The sequence below is a fragment of the Armigeres subalbatus genome, chromosome 3 (genome assembly GCF_024139115.2).
Source record: "Armigeres subalbatus isolate Guangzhou_Male chromosome 3, GZ_Asu_2, whole genome shotgun sequence".
In the NCBI taxonomy this organism is placed as follows: domain Eukaryota; kingdom Metazoa; phylum Arthropoda; class Insecta; order Diptera; family Culicidae; genus Armigeres; species Armigeres subalbatus.
Window position 1 is genome coordinate 301447081 of NC_085141.1, and position 27873 is coordinate 301474953.

At 38.9% G+C, this 27873-nt stretch overlaps 3 protein-coding genes across 6 annotated transcripts in view; 2 read left to right on the plus strand and 1 right to left on the minus strand.

Annotated features, from left to right (window-relative positions):
* Nucleotides 1–1178: 1178 nt before the first annotated feature.
* Nucleotides 1179–1945, plus strand: LOC134224993 (vacuolar protein-sorting-associated protein 25). The gene is made up of 2 exons (XM_062704714.1): nucleotides 1179–1359; nucleotides 1418–1945. The coding sequence occupies exons 1-2, from the start codon at nucleotides 1310–1312 to the stop codon at nucleotides 1887–1889; spliced, it is 522 nt and encodes a 173-aa protein (XP_062560698.1). The 5' UTR covers nucleotides 1179–1309; the 3' UTR covers nucleotides 1890–1945.
* Nucleotides 1946–2298: 353 nt separating this feature from the next.
* LOC134224992 (kinesin heavy chain-like) lies at nucleotides 2299–6230 on the plus strand. The gene is made up of 5 exons (XM_062704713.1): nucleotides 2299–2457; nucleotides 2525–2856; nucleotides 4205–4365; nucleotides 4425–5806; nucleotides 5868–6230. The coding sequence occupies exons 1-5, from the start codon at nucleotides 2440–2442 to the stop codon at nucleotides 5973–5975; spliced, it is 2001 nt and encodes a 666-aa protein (XP_062560697.1). The 5' UTR covers nucleotides 2299–2439; the 3' UTR covers nucleotides 5976–6230.
* A 12550-nt stretch (nucleotides 6231–18780) lies between these two features.
* LOC134224994 (probable citrate synthase 2, mitochondrial) overlaps nucleotides 18781–27873 on the minus strand; it is a 33131-nt gene continuing 24038 nt past the window's right edge. For all 4 annotated transcript variants that reach the window (XM_062704715.1, XM_062704716.1, XM_062704718.1 and 1 more), the window contains exons 5-6: nucleotides 21190–21881; nucleotides 18781–20840 (exon numbers count right to left, since the gene is read on the minus strand). In XM_062704715.1, coding sequence (XP_062560699.1) covers nucleotides 20466–20840; nucleotides 21190–21881 — 1067 coding nt within the window. In that variant the 3' untranslated portion in view covers nucleotides 18781–20465. The remainder of the gene's footprint in view (nucleotides 20841–21189; nucleotides 21882–27873) is intronic.

The following is a 27873-nucleotide window of genomic DNA, read 5'->3' on the forward strand; positions in this document are numbered from 1 at the left end:
GAGGAGGAGTGTTGACTTTGGGCCAGTCTATTATATGTTGTCGATGTTTATAATCCGTGACCAGCCCTGTGAATGTATGTTGAATGTATGTAAATAATAGTAATAAATTGACCACCGCGTAGAGAGTAACCGCTTGTGTTTACTTCCACTGATCGCGTCCGAAATACCCCGCCGGGAGTGTAGATCGGTTCCGCTGTTTTGCCGTGGGAAGCCTTCGTGACAACTTCCCACACTATTTAGGGGGAATGACGGCTTTGGCAGGTTTTGTTCTATTATTGGCAGGGAGTTTTTTTATGACTGACTACGCTCAAATTTGGCCTAAACATTCTTTGCATATCAAAGAATATTGTGGCCAAATTTCATAAAATTTGATCGACAAAAACCCCCCTGCCAATAATAGAACAAAACCTGCCAAAGCCGTCTTTCCCCCTATATGATCAAAACGCCTGCCACACTTTTTGTTATCGTAAAAAACACCTACCTTTTGATATCGTAAGATTATCAGCGTTACGGACTTGTAGCATTGTTTGGCACTGCTGTTTGGTGTTTTCTGGCAATGATATTTGATGTATTAAGGGGTACCATTTTTATTCGACGTACTTTTTTCCGGGACTTGTACAAAAACACAAAACCGTGCTAAATTCCACAACGAACTGTTTTTTTGCGCAAACAGTGTAAACATGTTTCCTCTCTTTCTTGCGCAACTACTATCTGTCAAAGAAGATATGTTTTCGTCTGGGGAAATGATCGTTTAACAATTTTTGGATTGTAAAGATGAACTTTTAAATTTATACTGGAATCCGACGAAAAATAATTTTTCTCCAAAAGCAAAACTTTCGATTCCGAAAAAAAAACTTTTATTTTCAAAAAAACTACTTTTTAAATAGAAAGCTAAAAATATTTGTAAAAATAATGTTTGTTTTTTCTGTGTGGGTACCTTGCGTGAACTTTACGCACGCAGCGTAAAAAACCGCTATACGTGGACATCGGCCCTTATTCTTCCAAAATGGGTAATTTTTTCAACAGAGAGAAAGAGATAGCAGATAAAAAGTACTCATTAATGAGTAAATGATTTTTACCGGGATAATAATAATATATATATTTGCGTAAAAAGAACTAAGCGTGAAGTAAAATTTCCCTCTTTTTCATGGTTGATCTGGGTGCAGGTTGGCTCAACTCAGATTGACATATTTTGAACTCCGGTCTCTGGGATTGACCCGAGCAACAGCAATTTTAATATTTTTAATCTGGTCTCAAATTTTGATCAATCTCTAAAATTACTAAAATTCTACTGTTTACATTCAATTAGATGGCTGATTATCAGTGGCCTTGGGAGTACAATTTTCCGCCTTTCTTCACGTAAGTATTATTCGTCTTACTTTTTTTTGCTGCAACAAAATCTCGGTTCATCTTCCAGCGTTCAATCTCACGGGAATACAAAAGAACAGCAGTTATCGACATGGAAATCGCTAATTCTAGACTATCAAAAGCACACCAAACAGGTGGTACTAAATATTAACGAAGACTGTGCCCCATTCGCAAATGATGCCATTTCCCGGAAGCTGCCCCCAGAGGGCCGTCTCTGGGTGATGGAAGCGCTGGAAAAAAGTGCAAATGCTTCCCCGATAGACAAGCGGAAACAACAGTGGGAGATTTACTGGCACACCCTAGACGAGTGGAGTACGCTTCTGCACAGCTGGGCCGTTGCGAACGGGATGACGAATACGGTGTGCACCTTATATGAGCTAGTAGCAGGAGATCACACCATTGGGGAAGAATTCCACGGGTTAGAACAGGCAGTGTTGAAAAAAGCACTGAAAGTGCTAGAGTCCAGGGGCAAATGTGAACTTATCGCATTCGATGATAACGAAGGGGTGAAATTCTACTGAAATGATATTATAAAACTCCTTATAAACTGTGTAAATAAATATGTGTTATGTGGGAATTGTTTTTTGCCTTCGTGTAGAACAAAGTTGTACCACAGATATTTTGTGGTGCAAAGGAGTCAATTTTATTAAGGAAAATCGTTGTTTTCAATAGCTTTTCAAGGGAAACCTTAGGACAGGATATTTAAAGCACGATACATCAACTGAATCCATCATAAAGTGTATAATTATGAAAAAATATTAAAATCCCACTACCCATATTATTGGTGCTACCTCCACTGGGTACGCCCACAGCCTCAATATCTGTTATCAGTGACGTCACCAGTTTTTGTTTACGTTTTCCATCAACCACTTGCAGAAGCTTCCTCACCTTCTATCATTGCTCTAGTAGTTCTCTCATCTGGCTGCGTTCTTGAAAATTAATCAAAGCAAACCAAAGAAAAAATACGTTGATTGTTCGATTTTTCATGATTTCCGTAGCTCATCCAGTGTTTTTGTTCTGCTGTACTGCAATTTTTAATTTTAAAAGTGCATTGTTGCTTATTAAACGATCATGGATCAATCACAGCAGGTAAATACATATTATATTGAAATAAACCCCTAGCGATCCTCCATTCTTACATTTGATTCTGCTGAAGAACGAAATGCCATATTCATCGGAAGAGCACGACGGAGAAGAGAGCGACACTACGGATGACCAGAACTCGGACCACTGTTCGTCCGGCGAAGATGAATACGATTCCGATGATGATGAGATGTGCCGCGATATCGTGGATGACGTTCGCGATCTGGCAAAACGCGACAAAGTCGAAGTTTTGATCGAGCTCGTCAAAAGCCGCACCGATCAGCTGCGACTCTACCGGCAGCTAGAAGTGTTTCAGTATGCCTTCGATATTCTGGGTGGTGAGAAACTGAAACTCCAGCTGGATCTGGCTCTTACCACTAAAACGCTGCTAGTGTTAAAGGAAGCGTGAGTATTTCCATGATCCTAAAGAATATATTACTTTCAGATTGGTCTCATTTGGGTATTCGTAAGTTTTGAATAATCTCTCATATTAGTTTTGTCCAGCCTTTCTTTCCTGCATTTCTCAGGTAGCTTTTTTTAAATTACTTTATTTGAGTGATTTTTTAATAACTTGATTTTTATAACTTGACTCCGGTATCGTTCTGTTTCCCAGATTCTGACTACCAGTCTGTGCAGACAAGTAACCAGATTCTTAGGCCCATACCTAGGAGTTAATCTCCAATATCATACTTACCAGCTGCTTTATTGTTTTTAAGCTGTTGGATAGCATCCTTAACAGCCCTCAAGGTGGGGTCTTGTTGGTCTCCCCTCCGCTACTGTGACCTTCACTACCTGTTTTTCTCAACGCCATTTAGGTGTTCCTCGAAGCACTTCTCGCCACGTTTCGATCACCACATGTTCGTCAGTCAAGATGCTCCCATCTTGGCTCCCGGCACAAAGCCCTTGCGGGATGCGTTAAGCTTCTGATAAAACTTCGTGTTTCTTGATAACTAAACAGCTGTTTCAGCTCATCATCCTCCGCTTCTTTCAGGCGCCGTTTCTTCTCCAGAAAAAGGCAGGTCTGGTGTCTCCGTTTCCGTCTGTAGCGTCCCACGTTCTGCCAGGTTCCTTGTTGCAGCGCAAACGCCCGCGCTGCGTCCTTCTCCAGAATCTGTCTGTTATCTTTGTCGAACCAATCGTCGTATTGACCTGTAGCTTACATATGCTGACCCATTTTCAAGTGCATGTATACAATCAGTACTATAATACTAAAGAATCATTATCTATATTTCGGAAAATGTTCAGATTGCAAGATTACACATTGCATAGGCATAAGAAACAAACTCATCTGAATTCTAACTGGAACTTGGTCTGTTTTTTAAATACACAGGATTCTGTTTTTACACGATTTTTTTTTTCGCTCGTATTTTTATTCGTGTGACTTCAATTTACCACCAAAATCATTGCAACATGTTTCAAAAAATCCTGAATAAATCAAAGAAAAATTATATGATAAATAATATGCGTTAAAAATTTAATAAGAGTGCAAAATTGAGAAAATGTAAATCGTGTAAAAACAGAATCCAGTGTATTAGCATTTCCTCAGTTTGAAAGCCTTGCCCCACCTCACTAATAATAGTGCTGTCCAATGAGAGCTTGAAGTAGCTCGAAGTTTCTCCCTGTCCTGCTCATGCCTATTTATTGACAAAAAAAGAGCAAGCAGAACGGGAACAACTTCGAGCTACTTCCAGCTACTCATTGGACAGCACTAATGTATGTATAAATATTAATTGCATCTTTTTACCAATTATAGTTTAACCGAACAGCGCAAACAAGATGAGAAGCTTCTTACACAAATCAATATAACGTCCGATTTCATTAGCGATTTGGACATGAAGCGAGTTCAATTAATCAAAGAAATTCGTCAATTGGCCAACCAGTTCGTAGAAAATAAGTCCAAAGGCGACGAGATGGGTATGTATGTTAAATTACCAACCGAAATTTATATAATTTCTTCATAATCTAAATTTTAGTAAAGAAACGCGTCCAAGAAGAAGTGAATCGTTCTCAACAACTACAAGATCAATTGGATGCGGTGTACGTCAATTACAATGATCTAAAACAAAAGCAAGCCGAAACCGATGAAGCTCGTCAATCGTTAGCTTCCTCTCTTTCAGAGCATATGAACGAGCAGGCTAAGTTAACGGAAGAGCTTCGTGAAGCTCAGACACTTATCGAGTTGGAAGTCCAAACAAACGCAAAATTGAAGGAAAACGTCGAAATGTACCTGTCAGAGAAAACCCAACTGGCAACGGAAGTACTTGAAATGGAAAACCGAATTGCTGAACTAGAACAAGCGAACGAAGCAAAGCTTCTGCAGATGGAGCAATCTGCGAGCTCTAAGCTATTGGAATTGAAACAGACGAATGATGCAAAGATAGCCGAATTAGAACAAGCGTGGCAAAATAAGTACGATGAGGAAATGAAGAATGCTGTTGCCAACCTCACCGAGGCGAAAGCACAAAAGAGTGAGACAGAAAAACAAAATGCGGCAATGAATGAAATAATTGAGAAAATCCGAACAGATTTAGAGTCGTCCGCAAGAAATGTTGAACAAGAGAAAGATCGAGCAAAGGAACTAGAGACTAAAATTGGCGATATGCAAACCATGCTAGAAGATCGGAACAACGAAATCTGTTCACTGTATGGCAAATTGAATGGCGAGTATAAACGTTCGGATGAGGATAGAGAGAAAATCGAAGAGCTCAATTCGAAGCTCAAGACGCTTCATGAAGATAACGCCAAGAAAATCCAGGATCTCGAAAGTCAACTAACAAACATTCAAAAAGAAGCCGAAGAACACAAATCGAAGAAAGAACAACTCGAAGCGGATGTGAAGGCTCAATCTACCAAAATCAGTGAAATGGAATTGAAGATTTCGGAGAAGGATAAGGAGGATATCATTATCCAGGAGAAGCTGACGGCAGCCGAAAAGGATCAAAATGAACTGAAGCAGCTGAAAGTACAAATCGCTGAAAATCAATCCACGATCAACGCTTTAGAAGACAAACTGAAATCGATAATGAAAGAAGAGATTAAAGCGAATGAGGAAAATATCAACAACATTTCCACCGCTCAGATCACTTCCACGCCGCTTCGCCTTAGCAATTCTATCGACGACAGTCTTGGTCATCCACCGCCAAAAAGAATGCGCATAATCGACACCGATGCGATTAGTATCCAATCAAGCGTTTCCAATTATACCAGCTTCCAGGGCAACGTTGAACGGAGACGGGACTCTGGTCGACTATTCCCCAGAAAGTCGCCTATCCAAATGAAACGAAAGGACGACACAAAGAGTTTCTTCAATCGATCTATGAAACTCAATTCGGAAGACGATTTGATTAGTTTGGGGGTAAGTAGAGCGACTTTGTTCTGTAAATTATAACGATGCTATAAATGTACGTACCTTTCAGAGTACCGTAAATCTGGATGAAGAGCCTCTAGAGACTGCTAACATTAGCAGCGATTCGCCGGTCCCACTTGTGAAACCATTCTTCCGCAGACAACCGGAAAAGAAGTAAACTATCTCATCCTCGATAGTATTTAATTTTCTCTTTTTGGCGAAATATCCCTCCTTCATTAATGTTATTCATTAAATTCGAAGGAGAAACAACAAAACAGATTATCTAGTTGGAGGTTGAACAAAATATGTTTTGAAACATAAGGGTTTCATTCGAATTATCCTCTACTATAACACACGGTGAGTTCGTTTATGTTATAACCACTATTCCTTATTCATTGTGTTTTGAATTATAAATAAAAATTCGTATTTCAAACTTTGCTGAGCATCTGTCTTGGTTGGCCACGAAACAACAAATATGCACAGCTCACCAAATGAATAGTCTTCCTGGGACTAGAAAGCTATTCTCACTGTACATGCTTTAAAGTTTCTTCAATTCAATATGACTTCAGATGATGCTGCTAGAATTGCACATAAGCCATGATGTTTTAGAGCAGACTCCGCCTCCAACATACTCCAGACAGTGAAATTCATAGGGTTCAGGTCTGGCGAACTCTCTGGTCGCTCTTAGCTCGAAATGAACCCCTCCTTAGCCGTGCGGTAAGATGCGCGGCTACAAAGCAAGGCCATGCTGAGGGTGGCTGGGTTCGATTCCTGAAGCCGGTCTAGACATTTTTCGGTTTGGAAATTGTCTCGACTTCCTTGGGCATGAATGTATCATCGTGTTAGCCTCATGATGTACGAATGCAGAAATGGTAACTTGGCTTAGAAACCTCGCAGTTCATAACTGCGGAAGTGCTTAACACGTACGTCCCCAACCCCCATTTTACGACAAAACTCAAAATTCAAAACCACGCAGCTCAGTCAATTTCTAACGGATTTTCAAGCAATCTTCTGGAATCGATCACAAAATTCCTATAGTTTTAGGAACCGAGGTCAATTTTTGTGCAATGACCATGGTTTCGGAGTACATTTAGGCGATTTTCGATCGAATTGGCCGGATACTTCCAGGGCCTGGTTTCCTTGGGGAAGTGGCCGATTTTCGTTCAATCTTGGAACCCATCTTGCAACATGTCAAACTTCATGATTTTGCAAAACAAGTACACTGGAGTCTATTTCGGTGATTTTTGATCGAATTGGCCACCTTCAGGGTACTTCCAGGTAGACCTGTACGCTGATTGAAATTTTACCGGCGGTGGATCGGCGTGAACCAGTTTCAAGCGCCAAAATTTCTTAAGAAGTTCCTCCAGGAATTCTTCCAGAAGTTCCTGCACGAGATTTTTTAAAACATGGTGTCTACTCATCTGTAAAAACAAAATTCCCTGATTTTTCCAGGTTTTTTCCAGGTGTTTTACATTAATTTCCAGGCAAAAACGAACGTGTCATATATAGATTTTAGCAGCAAAATGATCAATTCAAAAAAGTAAAATTGCAAAAAATATTATTTTAAAGAATATTTTGATTACTTAAGAAATTCCTCCAGGAATTCCTTCACAAGTTCACCCAGAAATTGCTTTAGCCATTCAATCAAAATTCCTTGAGGAATCACATAGGAAATTCCTCCAGGTATTCCTTTGAAAATTTCTCCATCGGAAAATTTCTTTGATAAAACATCTCAAGGAATCGTTTCGGAAATTCCTTTAGAGATGCATTTGGCGATTCCTTTACGATTTTTTTTTCAAATTCCTTTAGGTGTTTGTTCGATAATGAAAATCCCTCGGAAAAACCTTTATAAAATACTTTGCAGATTTCATCAGATATTCTTCTGAATTTTTTTAGGAATTTCTTTGGAAACTTGGTTAACAATTCTATCGGAAATCTCTTTGAATTTTTTTCCAGCTGTTTTTTTTAAAGCTTAAGAAAATTTCTTAAGGAAATGTTCCGGAAATATGTTTGGGAATTTCTTCAGGAAATCCTTCAGAACTTCTTATCAGTGGCGTTTCCCAAACCTCAATCTACCTGTGCACTGGACTTTAATTTAAGGAATTCTTACGAAAACTCCTTCAGAAAATGGTTGATGCAAAAATATGATATTTCTGGGTCCATGACGTTAGGCATAATACCTTCTTTATGGCGTGGGCTGTTTTTGGGGCATTTTATGCTTAATATCATTTATGCATAACGTCCTTATACCTGTTCGTGTGACCAACATCTAGTTTTCTTGGACCGAGCAGCCAATGTACCGGTACTATACCTAACTGTCAAACGGCCAAGTTATAGCCTATTCAGATTATGCCATTTATGATCATAAATATCATGAAAAACAACAACCTGATGCCATCCCCATACATTAAATTTTCTTTCTCCGCTTTAAAGAGGAAGTAAAATTGGCAACCAGCAATCACGTGTTTCAAGTGAGTGTTTGTGCAGCCGCTCGGTGTTGCACTACCACAGTTATAATTTTGCTGCAGACGAAAAAAGACAAACGACACACTCCCGATGGTGGTTCGATCGGAAACCTCTTCCCATTGTCCAATTGTTTCTTGAGCCTTAACACGATATTTATTACGATAAATAATCTAATCGTAATATGAATAGGCTATTAAGCTTATTGAAGCATATTTTGGCAGAATAATTTCAATGGTTTCAGGCTAGTGGCGTTTCAGGCTAGCGTTCTATTACTGCCGAGATTACTGCTTTACTGTAAAAACCTTCGGAAAATACTTCGAATATGTTTTTTTAATTCATTGGGATTTTTTAGGAACTCATTCAAAAGTATCTTGAGGAAAACTTTATATAACACCTGGAGGAGTTTTTCCGGATATTTTACTTTTAAGAGTTCTTTGGAAATACTTCGAGAATACCTTTAGAAACTCCTTTGAAAAATCCATTCGGGAATTATTCGACTATTCTTTCAAGAATTCCTTTAGCAAAAATCCTTCACAAATCACTCTACACTTTTTTTTTAAATCCCTTCAGGTTCCCTTTCGGGAATTTCTTAAAGAAACCATACGAAAAATCGTCCGGAAATTCGTTTTGAAATTCCTCCGGGAATTCTTTTCTGTTTTTATCTTGGAAATTCCTCCAGAAATAATTTAGAAAATTGCTAATCATTCTTATGGACACTCTTTTAGTCATTTCTTTGAATAATTCCTTGGAAAACTGATCCCGAAATTCCTTCGAAAGTTCCTCCTGGAATTGCTGTGAAAAATCCTAACTAATTTAGAATTTTTTAATATATTCCTAAAGAATTTCCGAGGGAATGCTCAAAAGAATTTACAAAGCAATCCCTAATTGATTTCCCGAATAAATTCCTAGATTTCACCAAGAATAGCTTCGGAAATTCTCCAGGAATTCTTTAGAAGATAGCAAATTTTTTTTGCGGAACATCGATCCATTAACGTTCATTTTCAATAGATTTGATTGGTATATTTTATTCAAATACTTTTAAGGATTTTTCATCTTTTGAAAGAATTTCACTCATGGTCACCGGGGATTGAAATTTCCCTGATTATGTCAGGATTTCCCTGATAATTCCAGGTATTTTCCAGGTGGGGAGGAATTCCCTGATAATTCCAGGTTTTCCCAGGTAGTAGACACCCTGTAAAAGATCGTCAAGAAATTCCTCTGGACATTCCTCCAGAAATTCCTACGTAAGTTCCTCCGGGAATTTCTTCGGAAGTTCCTCCGGGAATTCCTCCGGAAGTTCCTCCGGGAATTTCTCCGGGAATTCCTCCGGAAGTTCCTCCGGGAATTCCTCCGGAAGTTCCTCCGGGAATTCCTCCGGAAGTTCCTCCGGGAATTCCTCCGGAAGTTCCTCCGGGAAATCCTCCGTAAGTTCCTCCGGGAATTTCTTCGGAAGTTCCTCCGGGAATTCCTCCGGAAGTCCCTCCGGGAATTCCTCCGAAAGTTCCTCCGGGAATTCCTCCGGAAGTTCCTCCGGGAATTCCTCCGGAAGTTCCTCCGGGAATTCCTCCGGAAGTTCCTCCGGAAGTCCCGCCGGGAATTCCTCCGGAAGTTCCTCCGGAAGTTCCTCCGGGAATTCCTCCGGGAAATCCTCCGGAAGTTCCTCCGGGAATTCCTCCGGAAGTTCCTCCGGGAATTTCTCCGGAAGTTCCTCCGGGAATTCCTCTGGAAGTTCCTCCGGGAATTTCTTCGGAAGTTCCTCCAGGATTTATCCAGGGTATTCACCAGGAATTCCTCCTGAAGTTCCTCCAGGAATTCCCGTGATTCCAGGTGGCCAATTCCAATTTCCAGAGGAATTCCTGTAAGAACTTCTGGAGGAATTTTTGGAGAAACTTCCGTAGGAATTCCTGGAGAAACTTCCGTAGGAATTCCTGGAGAAACTTCCGGAGGAATTCCTGGAGAAACTTCCGGAAGAATTCCTGAGGAAACTTCTGGAGGAATTCCTGAAGAGGCCCTGGAAGTATCCGGAGAGTGGTCAAGAGTGATTGTTTTGCAAAATCATGAAGTTTGACATGTCACATGATGGATTCCAAGATTGAACGAAAATTGGCCACCTCCCTCAAGGTAACCAGGCCCTGGAAGTATCCGATGAGGGTGGCCAATTCGATCGAAAATCCCCGAAATGTACTCCAGTTTTCTTGTTTTGCAAAATCATGAAGTTTGACATGTCGCAAGATGGGTTCCAAGATTGAACGAAAATTGGCCACTTCCCCAAGGGAACCAGGCTCTAGAACAGGGTGTTGACTACCTGGAAAAACCTGGCAAGTCAGGGAATTTGATTTTGGACCTGGAATGTCAGGGAAAGTCAGGGAATTTAGATTGAGGTCAGGGAAAAAAGTACCAAAATCCAATATTGAAAATGTATATTCAAAAAATTTGTTTCTATCTGTACTGGAAACTGCAGCGAAATTGTCTAATACTCTCAATCATAATTAAGAATATTATTTAAAAGGTTCTTTTGGAATGTTTTTACATGTCATGTCGTCTCATGACAAGCTTTATGTATTATTTTCGAAGGACTAGGGATCCTACATTCAGAGATATGCGAAAGCGGCCATCTTGAGCCAATCAAGCATTGAGAGCTGTCAGAATCTGAGCCAAATGAACATTGTTATTGTTGCGGATTGAAAGGTATTGCGATTGTAATGAAAAAGACTTTACGAAAAGTATTGTCGAATAAACAATTTGTTTTACATTGGTAAGTTGAAGTAATCTAGTTTATGCATGGTACTTTGTTCTTTTGTATTGCACTTTTTTTTTAGTGATAATGCACTGTTGGACGTTATATAACGGAATCTGTAAATGCCATTATACGCAATGTCATGTTCGAGCTCCAACATTTTGCGCCACGGCAAGTGCTGGCAGCGTTTGTTTACGAAAGTAACAGTGTTGCTAAATCGTCTGAAAAAGTATTCGCACATCTCTTAATATAGGATCCCTATGAAGGACCTTCTATTCAATATTCTGAAACAATTTTAGAATAAATTCTTCTAATAGTTCTAGATATTATCCAAAATAAATCTTTTCTACTTTCTGTTGAATAAAAGCATTCATCCACAACAAGTGAATTTATTCAAAACTTTCCATGGCGTTACAAGGTGCACTTGGAAAAATTATCCGGCATTTTTCTTGTAACTTGGATCGTTCATTGCGTTGCGGACTTATTTCAATATCAGTATTTTCCCAAGGGTCTCCACATCTTAAAAAAAAAAACAATTTCAAATTCGACCAAAAATCGGTTAATACGAACCGGAGTTAGAACCATAGTAATTAATGTAAATAATAAGGAATTTGTGGAAATAATGGGATCTATCTCTTTATGGTATTGGAGACGACTGAAAAATCATCTTCTTTTAAAGTCTTATAAAACCATTAAACGATTAGCGTTTTACTCTGCCCGACGTTTCGACCAATGGATGTGGTCTTTTTCAAGGGAAAAAATGAGTTGCCCTGGAAAATACCACATTCAATGGTCGAAACGCAGGGTAGAGTAAAACGCTAATAAATAAGTCAAGTTTCTTCAGCGAGTGTAGGGAATGGGATGTACTAGTTGTTCATAACAGGTACAGCAAAACTTCACAAGGACGCCCTTATAACTACACAGGGAATAGAAGGTAGAGAAGAGCCACCGTTGCTTACTAAAGCGTGAACCAGTAACCAAATTTCAGGAGTTTGAATTTTATATGGAGAAAGTAAATAATTGGAACGTGCTCACCATCCTCATCCTCACCGTCCACTATCCTCCTTTACTTCCAGTTAAACCCTGTATTACTTTTCCGTGCAGCTATGCCATGAAGCCTTTCTGAAATACTGGAGCTTCATAGGATCTTCCGTCGATCGATTGTTCCACATGTTGCATTGTTGCCTTTTTTGCCAGCTTCAATAGTTTAAACAGTTTGTTAAGGTCCATGTTGGGATGTTCTGGCATTGAAATCAGCACTCTGAGGGTTTCTTCCGCTAAATCTTCTTGCTGCACCATGCACACCATGCGTCATTTTTCTAGTTCCGCATAAATCGAGACAGCATATGCTTCAACATCACGGATTCACTAAGCGAACAATCAGGAGAAACATTATTCTTCTGGTACCATCAGCCAAAACGGAAAAAAATCGAGCTGTCAAAAATTTTCACATCCGCCCGTCGCACGCGGCACACTACGATCAACTCACGATTTTAAATTTAGTATTGCATATGAATTATGCCAAAAGGCAATTAATTTAGAATCATATGAAAATTATGCCAAATGGCCTTTATGCCAAACGGCGACATCTCATAAACATTATGCCAAATGGCCATTATGCCAAACGGCCCTTATGCCAAACGGCCTTCAATTTAACACCACATACAAATGATGGCAAATGGCCCTTATGCCAAATAGCATTTTGCCAAACGGGGTACCGCCCTGATGTTACGGATGTGATCCAACCAGGGCTGACAATAGTCATTCTCGGCGTATGAAGAAAGCGAAAAAAAAATAGTCGTCATAACATTGCACGACGCAACACCTATTCGTTTTATTCATGCCGCATGCGTACCACGACGATAGTCGCGCAGCCAAAAGTTATGACGATTTTCGTCGTCACTTCTTCACACAATTGATTGCACGTCAAATTGCACGGTTAAAAACATAATAGCGTCTCAAATAAACAAATAGTAGGAAATTTGGTAACATAAATGTGTCGATAACATTCATAACGCTTTCATACGTTGCTTCAAATTCATTATTACACATAATTAGTAAAAATCTTCGCATGGCAGCTGCCGCTTGAAGAATAACGGTATGAAGTCCTCGTTCTTCGATGTCGTCAGGACGATTTGGTTACACGACGAAAGCTAACGTCGTGCGCGTCATTGACGATATGTAGAGTAGCAATGAAGACAATGCAACCAGTGTTGCCACATGTACAAATTTATCTTGAAAGGTACAGATTTTTTGGCAAATTTTGGTACAGATTCTGTACGGCACAGATTACAGATTTTCTCCAATAAGTACAGATTGGTACAGATTTTTTTAAAAACCAAGCCTTGGAAAAAAGTATTTCATTGCATTTTTCTTCAAATAGTTGCTTCTGCTATAAAAAATATTTAATTAATGGAAATCAAATCGAAGAGTTCGTATTATATTTTGTTTTACAGTTTCAATAGTATCGTGACAACGTATTTCATACTACAGTCATACATATTTTATTTTTTCCTAGATTATATTCACATATAAACACTACGGAGACAAGAAGTAATTTTTTGAAAACCGGATAATCCTCTCGATAGTTAATTCGTGATTAAAGAAATAAGAAATGTCAACTCATCGTTATTAATTCAGACGAACATCCTGATCCAAATTTGTTAATATTTAAGGACATAGTTGGAAGAGTACCACGATGGCAGCCAATATGGCACCGGACCTTCCACGGGCCAACCCCACACCTCCCGCACTCCTCTCCCACCAACATTCGAATGCATCGAACAGCATCGAACAAAAGTTTAATATTCAAATTACTAACCTGTTCACAGCATATTTCCATACTTCCCGTGATAATGAACATGTTTCTTCAATAAATCCTATGTATTCCGGCTCGAATTGTAGCATAAATCAGCAGTTTTGTGCCAATTTATTAGCCGTTCGCGATTTGGTGGGTTCATCACTGCACTTCACTTCTTCTCAAAGGGCATTGGAAAAATCAAGTTTTTACTCACTGCTCCGCACATGAGCAGCCCGAAATGTTGATAGAATGCAAATTAAACACCACTTTTTGAAATCAGTCACTTATTTGAACCGAAAACTTAGTATAAACTGCTAGTTTTGCCCGAAAAAAACGATTAAAAACTGATCGCGGAGCGAATGTAAACACCGCGGTGCACCGGCACCGGCAGCACCAAACTAATAAGTAGGGTGGCTCAAAAAATAATTTTGCTTCGCCACGCTCAGTTGATTATGATTTATAATTTGGGTGTCATCCAATGGTTTGGGCTGGTTTGAATAGAGGCTTACCGTGCGCAGGACGTTTCAGGTTTGTATGACAGTTGATATGGCGAGGTTGAATTTAACATTATTCTGATTCTGGCACTCCGTCATTGGGCGATGGCGAGGGGGGAGACCATATGACTGGATGAAATATTTACGAGCTTCAACTCCATAGACAATCCATATTGAATGGTCGTTCCAATAGTTGGGAGTCGATTTTAATCGAGGTTGCGATTCTTTCGCATGATAATTAGGCGTCTCAGAAGGCATCAGTGAAACGTGCAATTCAACAAAATACCCAGAATTTGTCTGTGATATCTATCGCACCAGGGGCAGATACTTCATACAAAAAGTGTGACATAAGGGTGAGTGGAGTATAAAATGCTATATTTGCGTTACGTAATCAATGGATCTTTCCTGCGGTGCGGTTTTCATTTACTGAAGTCTCTGGAATGTTGCTTTAAGCTATGTGGGTTCTCTTTTCGCCAGCGTTTGGAGGGAAAGCGCCGTAGCCAGTGTAATAAAAGGTTTAGTTTCCCATTCTAGTTTTCATACAAACTTGAACCGGCTTGCGCTCAACCAGTTTTTGTTCAAATCGGTTTTTTGAGGACACTCGGAGCATGGGACGGAATCGAGTGAGCATGGTGGTGCTGGGTCGTTTTTTGAACCACTCTACTAATATTCTTTGTTTTTTTATAAATACTACACCAATACTACTACAGTATATGAAAGTTTTTATTGTACAGTAGCCGTTCGATAACTGCAAAATGATTACTTTTCAGTTATCGAATGCCGTTCGATAACTGCAACGCATTCTAGACGTCAAACGGTTGTCAATCGACGTCAGATGCAATAAAAGTGCATCTAAATGTGCAGCGCAATGCAGCTGTCGTTGAGTCTGACATCAGTTTGAAGTTTAGCGGTCCGATAACTGCAAAACTGTTGCAACTATCGAATTGCAGTTAAAAAGCATTGCAGTTAAATGACTTGCAGTTATCGAACGTCTACTGTACCAATACTATCAAAGCTTTGTTTTGGTACTCAACCCACCTTCACCTTAAATTCTAACAACATTTCAGTATTGATTATTGGAAGGCTCGATTATCCGTAAAAAAATGCTTGACTATATCGCTTGTATTATTACATTTACAAAACAACCATTCCAGATTCTTAAATCTACATTTCTCGGGTACTTATTCAAAAAGACGTATGTGATTTTGTAAACAAAAAATCAAACGTCGATTTGTCCAATCTGATGGCACTCCCACGCAAACAAACACCACCAACAGGTAGCCGAAGCCTCCCCCTATCTGTCTATGGTGATGGTTTTCGTGGGAGGGCTATCAGATCGGACAAATCGACGTTTGAATCTTTGTTTACAAAATCACATACGTCCTTTTGAATAAGTACTCGAGATTTATATTTGATTGTATATGAGAGGATGACAATCAGAAACAGATGGAAATTAACATGTTTTATTTATAAAATTTGTTTGGCAATTTATTTTTTAAATTTCCGGATAATTGTGTCCGACTTACATAATAATTTACTCTTTCAAACACTAGCAATTTTTTAGAGGTATTTGCTCCAGAAAATTATTTTATTATTATTATTGTTGTCTTTATTACAGATGAAAAAGATTTTTGAGCACATGGTACAGATAAAAATGTGGCAACACTGAATGCAACTTGTCGCTACTGTGGCATTTCGTGCTATGACGATGACGATTGTCAGCCCTGGATCCAACAGACATTCAGTCTTGGAGCCTTGAATGGTTGTGCAGTCAGACACGACTATTGGTCTGTACTGGTGATGTGAGATCTCTTCCTTTCTGCATTACTTTTCTTATACACTCTAAAAAATCATCACGTCATATTCACGTGAAAAATCACGTAACTGATCTGTCTTGAACAAACGACGATTGTTACGTGATGTTAGTAATGTTCACCTGAAATTCACGTAACTTGTACTAAACATCATGGTGAATATGTTTGTATGTACTCGTAAACAATTTAAGTGAGATTGTGTTCGTGTGATTGCAGCTTCGGTATTTGCGGAAAAACAGCATTGTAAACAAACTTCACGTCAGATTTACCTGAAAACAAATATGGTTCTCATCCACCATACTTTTCACGTGAGATTGACTTGACACTCACGTACGAATGAATGACACATAACCTAAACATATTTAGGCTTCGCAGAAGTAAGCGATATTTCAGGAGCAACTAGGCGGGGATTTTGAAAAAAATACCAACGGAAGTCGGATGAAATTTATAAGATTCGTAGTGATATGGAAGAAGACGAAGCTACATGAAGATAGAAATTACAGTTTTTCGATAGCGTTAATTTGAAATGTTATTCCAGATTTTAGTCTTCCAAGGGTGGACTACTTTTTGAATGATTTTACAGAGGAAATAGCAGCAATTTCCGAGAAAGAATAGTTTCATCATTTCTCAACAAATCTGATAAATTCCATTCGATATTCGTCAGTAACTTTGATTTGTTCTCCAACAGTGTTTTAGCGATAACTTCGAAGCGTAATGGCCGAATGACAGCATTCTCTGTCTAATGATAAAAACATCGTTCTGCATCAAATGCATTTCAACACATCAACATGCGAAGAGGTCTCCGTTTTACGGCTGCGGGCGTCACTAACTTATTTTGTATTCATTAAAAAAAAACATTTTTGCAATATATTTCAAACCATGTAGTGGTTGCCTGATTTCATGTAGCTTTCACTAAAAGTTCACGTAACCGGTACGTAGAATTCACGTAAGGTTCACCTGATCAAACACGTAACTACTTTCAAACTTCACGTCATTAGTACTGGAAAATCCAGTCAGATTCACCGGATAAATCACGTAACTCAACGAAGCTAAACTTCGTTCAGGTTACATGTCATTCAGGTCGCTCTTACGTGAAAAGTATGGTGGATGAGAACCACATTTGTTTTCAGGTAAATATGACGTGAAGATTTTTCAGAGTGTACGTTCTCCGATAACGGTCATTACTACGTGAAAACATAGGTGGCTTTTTTCCATCACCTTTTCCACGTAACTGCTACGTGAAACGTGAGTCAACAAAAAATGAACTCATGAACACTCCCTTCATCAGAGTGTCACGTAACAGCTACGTGATTTTTTGGTGACTTACACGATATGATGCGGTAGCTTTTAAATGATGCTTCAGTGAATAGTATAAATATTTTGATTAAAATATAAGTTATTTTTCGTTGACTATTAAATATTAGTCCAAATATTTTATCGAGGTAAATAAATATAAATTTCTTGAGCTTTTCAACTATGTATATTTATTGAAAATGGTTTACATTGTCATAACTCGATTTATAATGGGTTTGTAAAGATGTAAAATAAAGTAAAGTTTGTAAAGTTTGTAAAATAACTATTATGTGGCAGTGCCAAGGGAAGTGCAAACAAGAATTTATTGTAAATGCTTTGCATGTATTTCTGGGCAGCGATCTGAGTTTATTCCACTATTCAATCCTGTAAATATATAAGCAAACATTTATGTATACGATACGATTTGATTGAAGTACAATTTAGAAAATAATTTATAACTAACGAACCTTTCCGATCTCGCTCGGGTTTTATTTTCGATCTGTTAATCATTTTATTGATTGCAGCGTCGCACTCTGAATCGATTTCAGTTCCAGCTTGATGACTTTCTTCAGAACTCATGGAACCGTTGCATTTTGATTTTTTTTCATATTTCCTCGTCAAATTGATCAACTCTTTAGTGTGTACAAACACAGCTGACCTCAAGTCGAATCGATTAGTGAGGAAATATTGCAAATTGGTCCATCCGTTTGTTAGTTATATTGCCTCAAAGCAAAGGCAAACTCATTTTTATATATAGAGATAGAAAAAGAAGAAGAAGATTATACATGTTATAGGACAGACAAACAGACGCTAACTCTGATGAAATTCCCATTGTCCATGCTATAAACGGTCGTTTTCAATTTAACTAATTATTCCTTTCACACCTAGAGGCGCGCATCGTTTACCTTTAGATTTGACATCTGACACTAGCGCCTTCTGTTGACATTGTCGTACTAAACAACATTTCGGGCAACATGCACGCGAGATGGTGATAAGGTAACTGGGCGATGAATTTTTCAGGAAATTGTTCTAACTGATACGTCTGTTTGTTTGTGGTTATAGGATAACTAATTGCTAATTCGCTCATCACTTTTCTCAAAAGTTATTTACAATTCGATATTTTTGATAAGCATGCAATACTTCAAGGATTTTATGTAAAACAATGTCTAACAGATCATTGTTGTAAATACATATGTACATGCATGAGAGTGAAACTACCGAAACTACAAAAATGTCAAGGAATGTCATGATTTTAATGTTATATGACTCTTAACGGTTACGAGGTTACGAGCGCCACTGGTGAGAGTTATCTCCATTATTATTTCAATGGTCATTATATTTTCTTTCTACTATTTCCAATAAATGCATATTGAAGAGACTTCATTTCACCATCTAATGTATTCCAATAAATTATTTCTCACTTTCTTCCATGGTGTCGCTTATTGCCGAAAATAAACAATCAAATTTAAAAAAAAAATCTGACATAATGCAATCGGCAGAACTGCTATATTGCTTTCACTTTTGAACAAAGAGAACAAAACAAAGAATTTTCCCTTAAAGAGGTACCTATATGTATCTATTGATGTGCATAAAAGAAAAAAGATCTTTGAATTGATTTTAATATCAAACGTTTATCGGTGCTAAATATTTTGGTGATGGCAGCTCCTTATACCTACCAATATAGCAGCGTGTGACTCGTCCAATTTGGCTTGCATCACTTTTAATCGCAATATTTTAAGTGGTTCGCATTAAGTACGCCAATAGAGTACGATTTTGCGCTACACTAAAACTATTGAACTTCGACTTTTGTTGCATTTTTGCTTGTACTACTTACTAATTTATTATCATTGGTTTTTCATCTAGGGTTTGTTTTACACTGCTCTGCGCGGTTATTAATTTACTTATTGTTTCTGGGCCTCAGGGAAAAAGCTATGTGTTTTGCAATCACTTGTTATAAGAGCCAGTCGAAGAACGAAGCAAACGAACCTTAGTTATGCGGTATAGGGATGTCGATGTGAGGACTTATATAATATTCGAAGAAGATTGCACAAACACGTTGAAGATTATTCTGAACAGCAGTTGGCGGGAAAGTAGAAAATATTGTAGGTTTGTGGAAAACATTGTACACTGTAATGTAGAGAATACGTTTGACACTAGTTACCAGGCAGCGGTAACAGTCTCCGTTTCTAGTTTCAGGCGTAGGTACTGTAATTATTTTAAATTTCATGCCAACAGTATTCTCTACAATCGGTATGCGAGGGAATCAACGATAGAGCATTCATCAAGCATGATTAAACGGCTTCAGATCCAGAGTGAGATGATTATGAGGTAGCATTTTTTTAACTACATTTATACATGTTTTGTATGGCGGCGAGCCGTTCCTAGAGATGATTGATTTTCGTCTTTAGAACACACGCATAAACAACGAGGGGTTTTCGTCTGTTTTGGTCTTCTTTATTGAATTTTTACTCTTTTCCTTGCTGTAGTAGTTCGAAAGCTTTCGTTTCACTTATCATCATTTAAATTAGTTGGTTTTAAATAGACAATAAATAAAAAAAACATGTTTTTCTCTGCTTTCCGTATAAGCAAGACTCCCAACTTTAAATATCTGGTGTTGATTCTTTTTTTTACAGAGTTTGTACACAGATGACGAGGTGAGCCTTATCTTACGTGGGATGCCCGAAAATGAGCAAAGCTTCACGCTTTATCGCTTGTATTCCTAACACTAATTAAGTTACTAATGCTCTTAACATCTTAATTAAAATCATACAATTATTACAAATGTATATGTGTGAAGGTTTGGGATTCAGTTTTCCTTTGTTTTGAACTTTTATGAAAACTGAAATCAAGGACAAGACGCAAGTAAGAATGAGTAGGAAAGGAAAATTGAAAATTTGGTAATTTTTCGGTTCTGTTCTTTTTTGCCAGCTGCGCAAGCGACATTCTCTTGAACGAGATGTCAAAGCACTGTCTCTTTTCGTGTTTGCATTCTCCGTAGGCGGGGTTCGCTGATTCATGTCGCACTTGGTTCTTCGAAGAAAAGGAGGGTTGGTTGATAGCCAATTTACTTGGCACCGACGGCCTTAATCAGTCCATCGGTGGACATCGATTTCGGACGTTCGATTGGCAGTCCCAGGGCACGATCCCAAACAAGCGAGGCCAGAACACCGAGGGCACGGGACACGCCGAACAACACGGTGTAGTAGTTCATTTCCTTCAGTCCGTAGTATTGCAGCAGGACGCCGGAGTGAGCATCTACGTTTGGCCATGGGTTCTTGACCTTGCCGAGTTCGGTCAGGATTGGGGGCACGACTTTGTAGATGTTGGATACCAGCTTGAACAGGGGATCGTTTGGCAGATGTTTCAGTGCGAACTCACGCTGGCAAGTGTAGCGAGGATCGGTCTTACGCAGTACGGCGTGACCGTAGCCAGGAACGACCTAAAGTCATGAATAATAAATTAATGAAAAATGTTTAAGCATAGATATTTGAAGATAGAAGATAACAATCATTTGGAAAGCAAATTCTGTGGCGGAAAAAAGTCATATCTCTATGTGGTTTTATTCCAACCACAATCAACCTGTGCTGGGAAACACTATGCAATAAATATCTCAAGCGGAGGCCAGTTAGTGGACGTGGACCAATCAATATTAGAGCATGTTGTAACTCAATTCATTCTAATCGCCATACATTTGCTTTACTCCAAATTTTAATTGATTTTTGTTCAACAGAGAAATGATTTTCTTTACCAAAAAGTACAAAAACATCCTGCACTAGGATCACACATACCTGTCCTGATTTGAGGGTCTTCCAGATGAAGTCCTTGACCTTATCTTCGCTGGCATTGTCACCAAGTTCCTTACGCAGCTTCTGTAGCCAAACTAATACTTCCTGGTTAGCGAGACCATGGAGTGGGCCAGCCAATCCATTCATGCCAGCTGCGAACGACAGGTAAGGGTCGCTCAGGGCAGATCCAACCAGATGCACTGTGTGAGCCGATACGTTGCCACCCTCGTGGTCACTGTGGATGGTCAGGTACAGGCGCATCAGTTCGGTGAACTGTTCATCTTCGTAGCCCAGCATCTTGGTAAAGTTGGCGGACCAATCCTTCTTGGGGTCGATGGCACCGATTCCCTTGCCATCGCGGTAGGTGTTGCGGTAGATGGTGGCAGCGACGACTGGCAGTTTGGCAATCAGATCCATGCTGTCCTCGTACACGTATTCCCAGTACTTGCTCTTGTGCACACCCTCGGAGTAAGCCTTGGCGTACTTGCTCTCGTGGTTGAGGGCGGTGACGGCGCAGCTCAGCTGCGACATCGGGTGCAACGTCGTTGGCATGTTGTTCAGCATCGTAACGACGTGCGATGGCAGGGCAGCACGGTTGGCCCACTCCCGGGACAGGGCATCAACCTGGGCCTTGGTCGGAACATCACCGGTGATCAACAGCCAGAACAGACCCTCGGGCAGTGGTTCAGAGCCACCTGTTGGGAGAGAACAACGGACCGACACAATTAGTGAGTTTGATAAATTCATATTCTTCAGATTACGAGAAGTGTGAAGTGTGGAGTGAGAAGTGAGATAGGGTAAATCACTACGTGGGCCTATGGACCCGGTTCCCGGCTCACTGCACAGAAAACTAATGATTTAAACTGTTTGGAAGTCGTAGGTTTATGGTTGATAATTTTTAAAAAGTCTCCCATTTATTTTTCACAATACTCAATATTTTTCTATCACTTGTTTTACTCCTAATTGATTCAATTGTAGAAAATAAAAATGTAGAAGTAGAGTAAGTGTTTATCAAATATTTGAAAACGTAATTACGCAATAACTGGGCAGTTACATATCAGATGATAAGAAGTCCCACAACTATCACATTCTGAGAACTATTTCGAAATTTCATTTTGGAGTTCCTTCGGATCTTCCTCCAGGATTTCATTCGGAAATATCCTAACAAAAACTTAAGAAAACACTTCACGGAATTCCTCCGGGAATTTATTCCTTAGAAAATTCCTTTAGAGATGCCAATGGCAATTCCTTTACAAATTTCTTTGGATTTTTTTTAGAAGCTGCTTCAAAAAATGTCTAAGAAAATCCTTCGGAAATACCTCCGTAAAATACTTTAGAGATTTCTCCAGCTATTCTCTTAATTTTTTTTCAAGAATTCCTTTAGAAATTTCTTCGAAAATTGAATTTAGAATTGGTACATTGCCGCCTCGTTGCTTAGTGTTCATGCAGCACTTCCACAGTTATTAGCCGCGAGGTTTCTAAACCAAGTTACATTTTTTTTGTATTCGTATAATATCATGAGACCAACACGATGATACTTTCATGCCCAGGAAAGTCGAGACAAATTCCAAACCGAAAACCGGCACCGGGAATCGAATCCACCCTCAGCATGGTCTTGCTTTATAGCCGCGCATCTTACCGCGTGGGTTAGGAAGACCCCTTTAGAAATCTATTTAGCAATTTCCTCGGAAATGTTGAGTTCCTTCGAAAAGTCATTCGGAAATACAGTTGATGCAAACGCATGAGATTGCTAACGTCGTTCCCGTTCGTGTGGCCAACATTCAGTTGGCGTGCACCGAAATACGGGTACCGGCAGTGTTAAACCAATCTTGGTGATAAAACCTAAGCGAGCATGCACTACAACATGATGGATACTAAACGCCCTAAAAGCTTAGCTTTCATCAGAAGCATATTTTGGCTAAATAATTTTAATGTTTGAAGCGCTACTAGCGTAAAAGTAGGGACACAAACTTATGTTGTTTTGTTTTTATCACAATAAAAATAAACTACCGCAATAATAGGACGCAGTTGCCTATCGTTGCGACATTTTTCCAAGGTCAGTCCTATTGTTGCGGTATTGCATGCAATTCTTATGGAAATCGATACCACAAAAATAGGACCTTAGCACTACCGCAATAATAGGCTCAAAAGATTAAAATTTTTAATGAAAAACGTTGATTTTTCATATTTTTGAACGGAATTTTGTCAAACAAAAGCTGTTCTTGTCGTTAATTCGATGAGTTTTAGCCAACCCCGTGGCAAGAGATGCTTCTCAGCGTAGCGAACATCTTCATGAATATGTCCAGCATACATTTTGAAAAGTACTTATCCCGAATCGTGCTTTTACAAACAACTAGATTTTATCCAAAATATTGCTGACCACACATTTTCAATTTGTTTTAAAATAATACCAGCTATTATGAACATGTAAATATAATCCTAAAACATCTTTCTGCACACCTTTTATTTCATTTCAATTTCACTATTGAATGTTGTTCGATTTCCATTCCCGGACCATTTCAATTGTGATGCACACCACAGTATAAACAATAATAATATTTTTTGTTTGATTCACAGCATGAGAACAAGTTACGAAATATGATTTCGTGTAGCGTTTAATTTCACCTACCGATTCACTCCAATTCGAAAGTTCATTATATTTTATCATCAAATAACATAATTCCCATGGTCAAAGATGTAAATCTTACAAATTATTTCGAAAACAATTTTCAGATTTAACCAAAACAAAGAGTAAACAAAACACATGATGTTTATTTTCAACAATAACAACGGACGGTAACGAGCTACCGTCCGTGGACATGGTGGCTATTGTCAAACGTCTTGAGATAGTATAGGACGCCAGGGGGGTGGTTTTAGCGTATCCACAATTGTTTTTAATGCTATTATATCCAGAATGGACTAATTTAACACTACCGCAACATTAGGACATACCACAACGATAGGACGTTTTACGTTTTTTATAGCAGAACGTTTCTTGTCTCTTTTATTGGTTTTCGAGACTATGACGAACAGACGAAAATACCTGCCGTGTCCCTACTAAACAAAAGATATTTTAGTTACAAGATAAAGATTGTCGCTGTCGTCGCTGTCCGAAACATCTTTTGCTGGCGAGAATAGGGTGCTAAATGTCAATGAAGGAAAAATACATACGATTTGACAGTTTGGTCAGTGACATGTTTCGGATAGCAGAACAAAGGGAACCGAAGCGACAATCTTTATCTTGTAACAAAAATATCTTTTTACTAAACGCTTCTATTGGAAATACCTTCGAAAAATGCCTCCGAAATTCTTTTGGAATTCTTTTGGATTTTTTAGGAACTCATACGGAAATTTCCTTCAGGTTCCTTGGGAAATTCGTAAACGAATTGGTTTGGAAATTTTAATAAATTACTTCAGGAATTTATTCGGATTTTTTTTTCTGGAATTCCTAAAGGAAATTGTTTTAGGTAGGGGGAATGACGGCTTTGGCAGGTTTTGTTCTATTATTGGCAGGGTTTTTTTATGACTGACTAGGCTTAAATTTGGCCTAAACATTCTTTGCATATCAAAGAATATTGTGGCCAAATTTCATAAAATTTGGTCGACAAAAACCCCCCTGCCAAAGCCGTCTTTCCCCCTATTTCTTTAGAAGTTCCTCCTGTAACTTAATCGGAAATTCCTTCGGACATTCCTAGACATTTATTTTAGCAAATCTTCAAGAAATTCTTTTGAACTTTTGAAAGTTTTTTTAAATTTTTTTATAGAAATTTATTTTGGTATCCCTCTAAAGATTTTTTTTTCGACAATACCTTTGAAATTTAAGAAATTTCATTGAAAATCCATTCGGAATTACTTCTCTTTAGCCAAAATCCTCTACAAATTACTTTAGATTTTCTTCCAGAAATTCTTCCGAGGACTCATCTTGGTAATTCTTCCAGGAATAATTTTGAAAATTACGGAAATATTTCCTGTGAACACTCCTTTAGTGATTCCTTTGAAAAATCCTCCGAAAATTTGTTTGAAAATTGATCCAAAAATTTCTTCGGAAGTTCCTCCAGTAATTGGTTTGAAAAATCCTTAGTAAGAATGTTTTTAGTACATTCCTGAAGAATTTCCGAAGAAATTCTCAAAAGAATTCAAAAAGTAATCCCTAATTTATTTCCCGAATAAATTCCTAGACTTCTCAAGGAAGATGGCGAATGAACGATCCATAAATCAGAAAAAATATTTTAAGCTCTTTTTAGTGGAAAGTATTCAACCGTCTATGACGAGTTTAGTACTTTTAGTATGTTTTTCGTGCATGTACTGAATAATCTGATTACCGTTGAGTAATAAATTATCTCCCAATGAATTATTGGCAGGGGCTGATTTTCTACCCGCCGCTGTCACATCCAGGCACTATCGTATATGCGCAAAATAGCCAGCATGAGTTAACCACCAGAAATTTGTATGGCGAAAGACATCTAACGCAGGTTTTCTCAAAATAAGGAACTTTTCACGAAAAACTATTTGGTACCGGTTATGTAGGAAGGTGTCCTCTACTACACCTACCAAATATTTTTTTGATGAAGGTGCTTAATTTTGAGAAATCTAACCTTAGATGCCTTTCGCCATACTGATTTCAGAAAGTTAACTCCTAGTGTGCCGCTGTAAGCACGCTCAAAGCAAGCGATTCATTTCAAGCCTGCACGGTGGGCCTGGCCGTTTTAATATTTGTGTCATATTCATAATGTGCTGTAAATATTAATACTGACAAGAAAATGATCGGATATACAGCCGACATTTGTAGGATGCTTTTCAATACTGGTTGTCCTAGATTGTCTAAGACAAGGCAAGACCTAAGTGTGGTCCACCCTACTGCACCTGCTCTATATTTGAGGAAGGAGCCGAACAATGCTGTCCGACATACTTCTCTCCAAATAGTTAGATGTCCACTCATCCCGTGAGGGGAATTTTGTTGCAAATGTCCTATAAGAAAAAAAACGAACAATGGGTAATGTCTGTGACATAACCGCTAAGTGGACGTAGGACTTGACTTGACCATGCCTTTAAGATACATAATATGTCCAAATTTCTCAAATCAACTATTTTGGATAAATAATCGGCGTTGCATACCATTCCTTGGCAAAATCTTCTCATCAAACCGACACAGAAATCAAATCTACCTCGAACAAGAATCATCAAAAAAAAAATTCAGGAAGTATCTGTCTGGTCACGAAATATTAGCCTCGACAGTGGCAACCTTCCCACTAAAGGACTGCCTGAAATAAACCACAAGTTGGCTCAGCAGGGGATGTATACTGTATCTCAGCCCTTCCACTGAAGACCCTTCTAATCCGTGCGATAGCGACTGAAGGAGAACATTATTTTTAACTCTTAGAGCCTTGAAAAAGGCTCTTGGCTTCGGCTAAGTGCAAAAAGTAAGAAAACGATCTTTTCAAATAACCGCGAATTTCTAGTGATGGTATAAAAAAGACTGAATGCTCTGCGAGCGAATGCACTTTTCTTTTATACCTTATTTTGAATCTTCTCTGCTTCCCAATTGTTGGGCCAATCAGCTAGTGTCTTGTATCCCGCTTCTTTGTCAGCCAAAGCGTCATCATCATCAACGCGTTCGAGAGGGCTTCTTCTTTTTTACGCTTGTTGCTCGTTGCTGGCATCTATTTCCTATCGGGACTTTTTGCTAGATACAGGCCAATAAGCCGGGCAAGCGAGCTTAGAATTGCAGTTCAGGTGGGAAGTACGTGTTCTTTTCTGAGACAACATTGTTAGTAGTAGAAGGAAGGAAACACCCGGACATGGGATTTCGGGTGATAAGATTTAGAATTGGTAACATGGGACGATCATTCAGTCACGTTCGCTTTGTGTGCGGTCAGTATCAAACAATGTTTATCTACATATTTTTTTATCAATGCCAAAAATCCAACATTTGATGAAAAATCGATTGATAGTTTATTAATGTTTGAGCTGTTATCGGTGTTTTTTATCCAAATAAGATTATGTGAGAGATTTGGACATCTTATGAATCTTTAAAGGCATGGTCAAGCGAAGTCCTTCGTCTACTTCGCGGTTAAATTAGGAAAATTATCCACTTTTAGCGTTAGTTTTGACGCTATTTATGAAAATCACGCATAAAATTTTATCTCTAGAATATTGGATTTTGCACCCAAGTACAATTTCTATCCCGAAGGGTATTGAAAGCATTGATATTGATCTCTATTATTGGCTCTCTGAAGAACCGTTTGTTTTTGGATATACATGCTGCATCATGTGGCTTTTCTTCAGCCTGTCTCGGCTCAAAACCGATGCCGGCCGGTCTCGGCTCGACTCTGCTGTTGCTGCCTGTATCTGCTCAGCATTGCTGCTTTGTCGGGTCTGTAGGGTGGACTGCTGATGTACTGGCTAGGTTTCGGCTGATGATGGTCGCTTCGACTTCATTCCCTGCTAAAAGGTGTGAGTGCTGTTCAATCGATGATGCGGTTGCTTCGCTTGTCTCGGTCAGAATGAAAGGAAAAAATCGCGTTGCGCTATTTTATGGCTTCTCGGCAGACCCAGCGGCTGCTCATTCGCTGGTGTCTGCACCAAGCAGAACGTGATAATGGAATGATGCAAGAATTATGCGGTACCCATATTTATAGGTTCCCTTGATCTCAATGTTTTTCATTGAAAACAGTTTCATGCCTATTG

Coding starts and splice junctions, on each gene's coding strand:
- LOC134224993 (XM_062704714.1), top strand. CDS start 1,310: ATGGCTGATTATCAGTGGCCTTGGGAGTACAATTTTCCGCCTTTCTTC. Junction 1,360..1,417: donor AATTTTCCGCCTTTCTTCAC/GTAAGTATTATT, acceptor TTCATCTTCCAG/CGTTCAATCTCACGGGAATA.
- LOC134224992 (XM_062704713.1), top strand. Junction 4,366..4,424: donor GTCCAAAGGCGACGAGATGG/GTATGTATGTTA, acceptor TCTAAATTTTAG/TAAAGAAACGCGTCCAAGAA. Junction 5,807..5,867: donor ACGATTTGATTAGTTTGGGG/GTAAGTAGAGCG, acceptor CGTACCTTTCAG/AGTACCGTAAATCTGGATGA.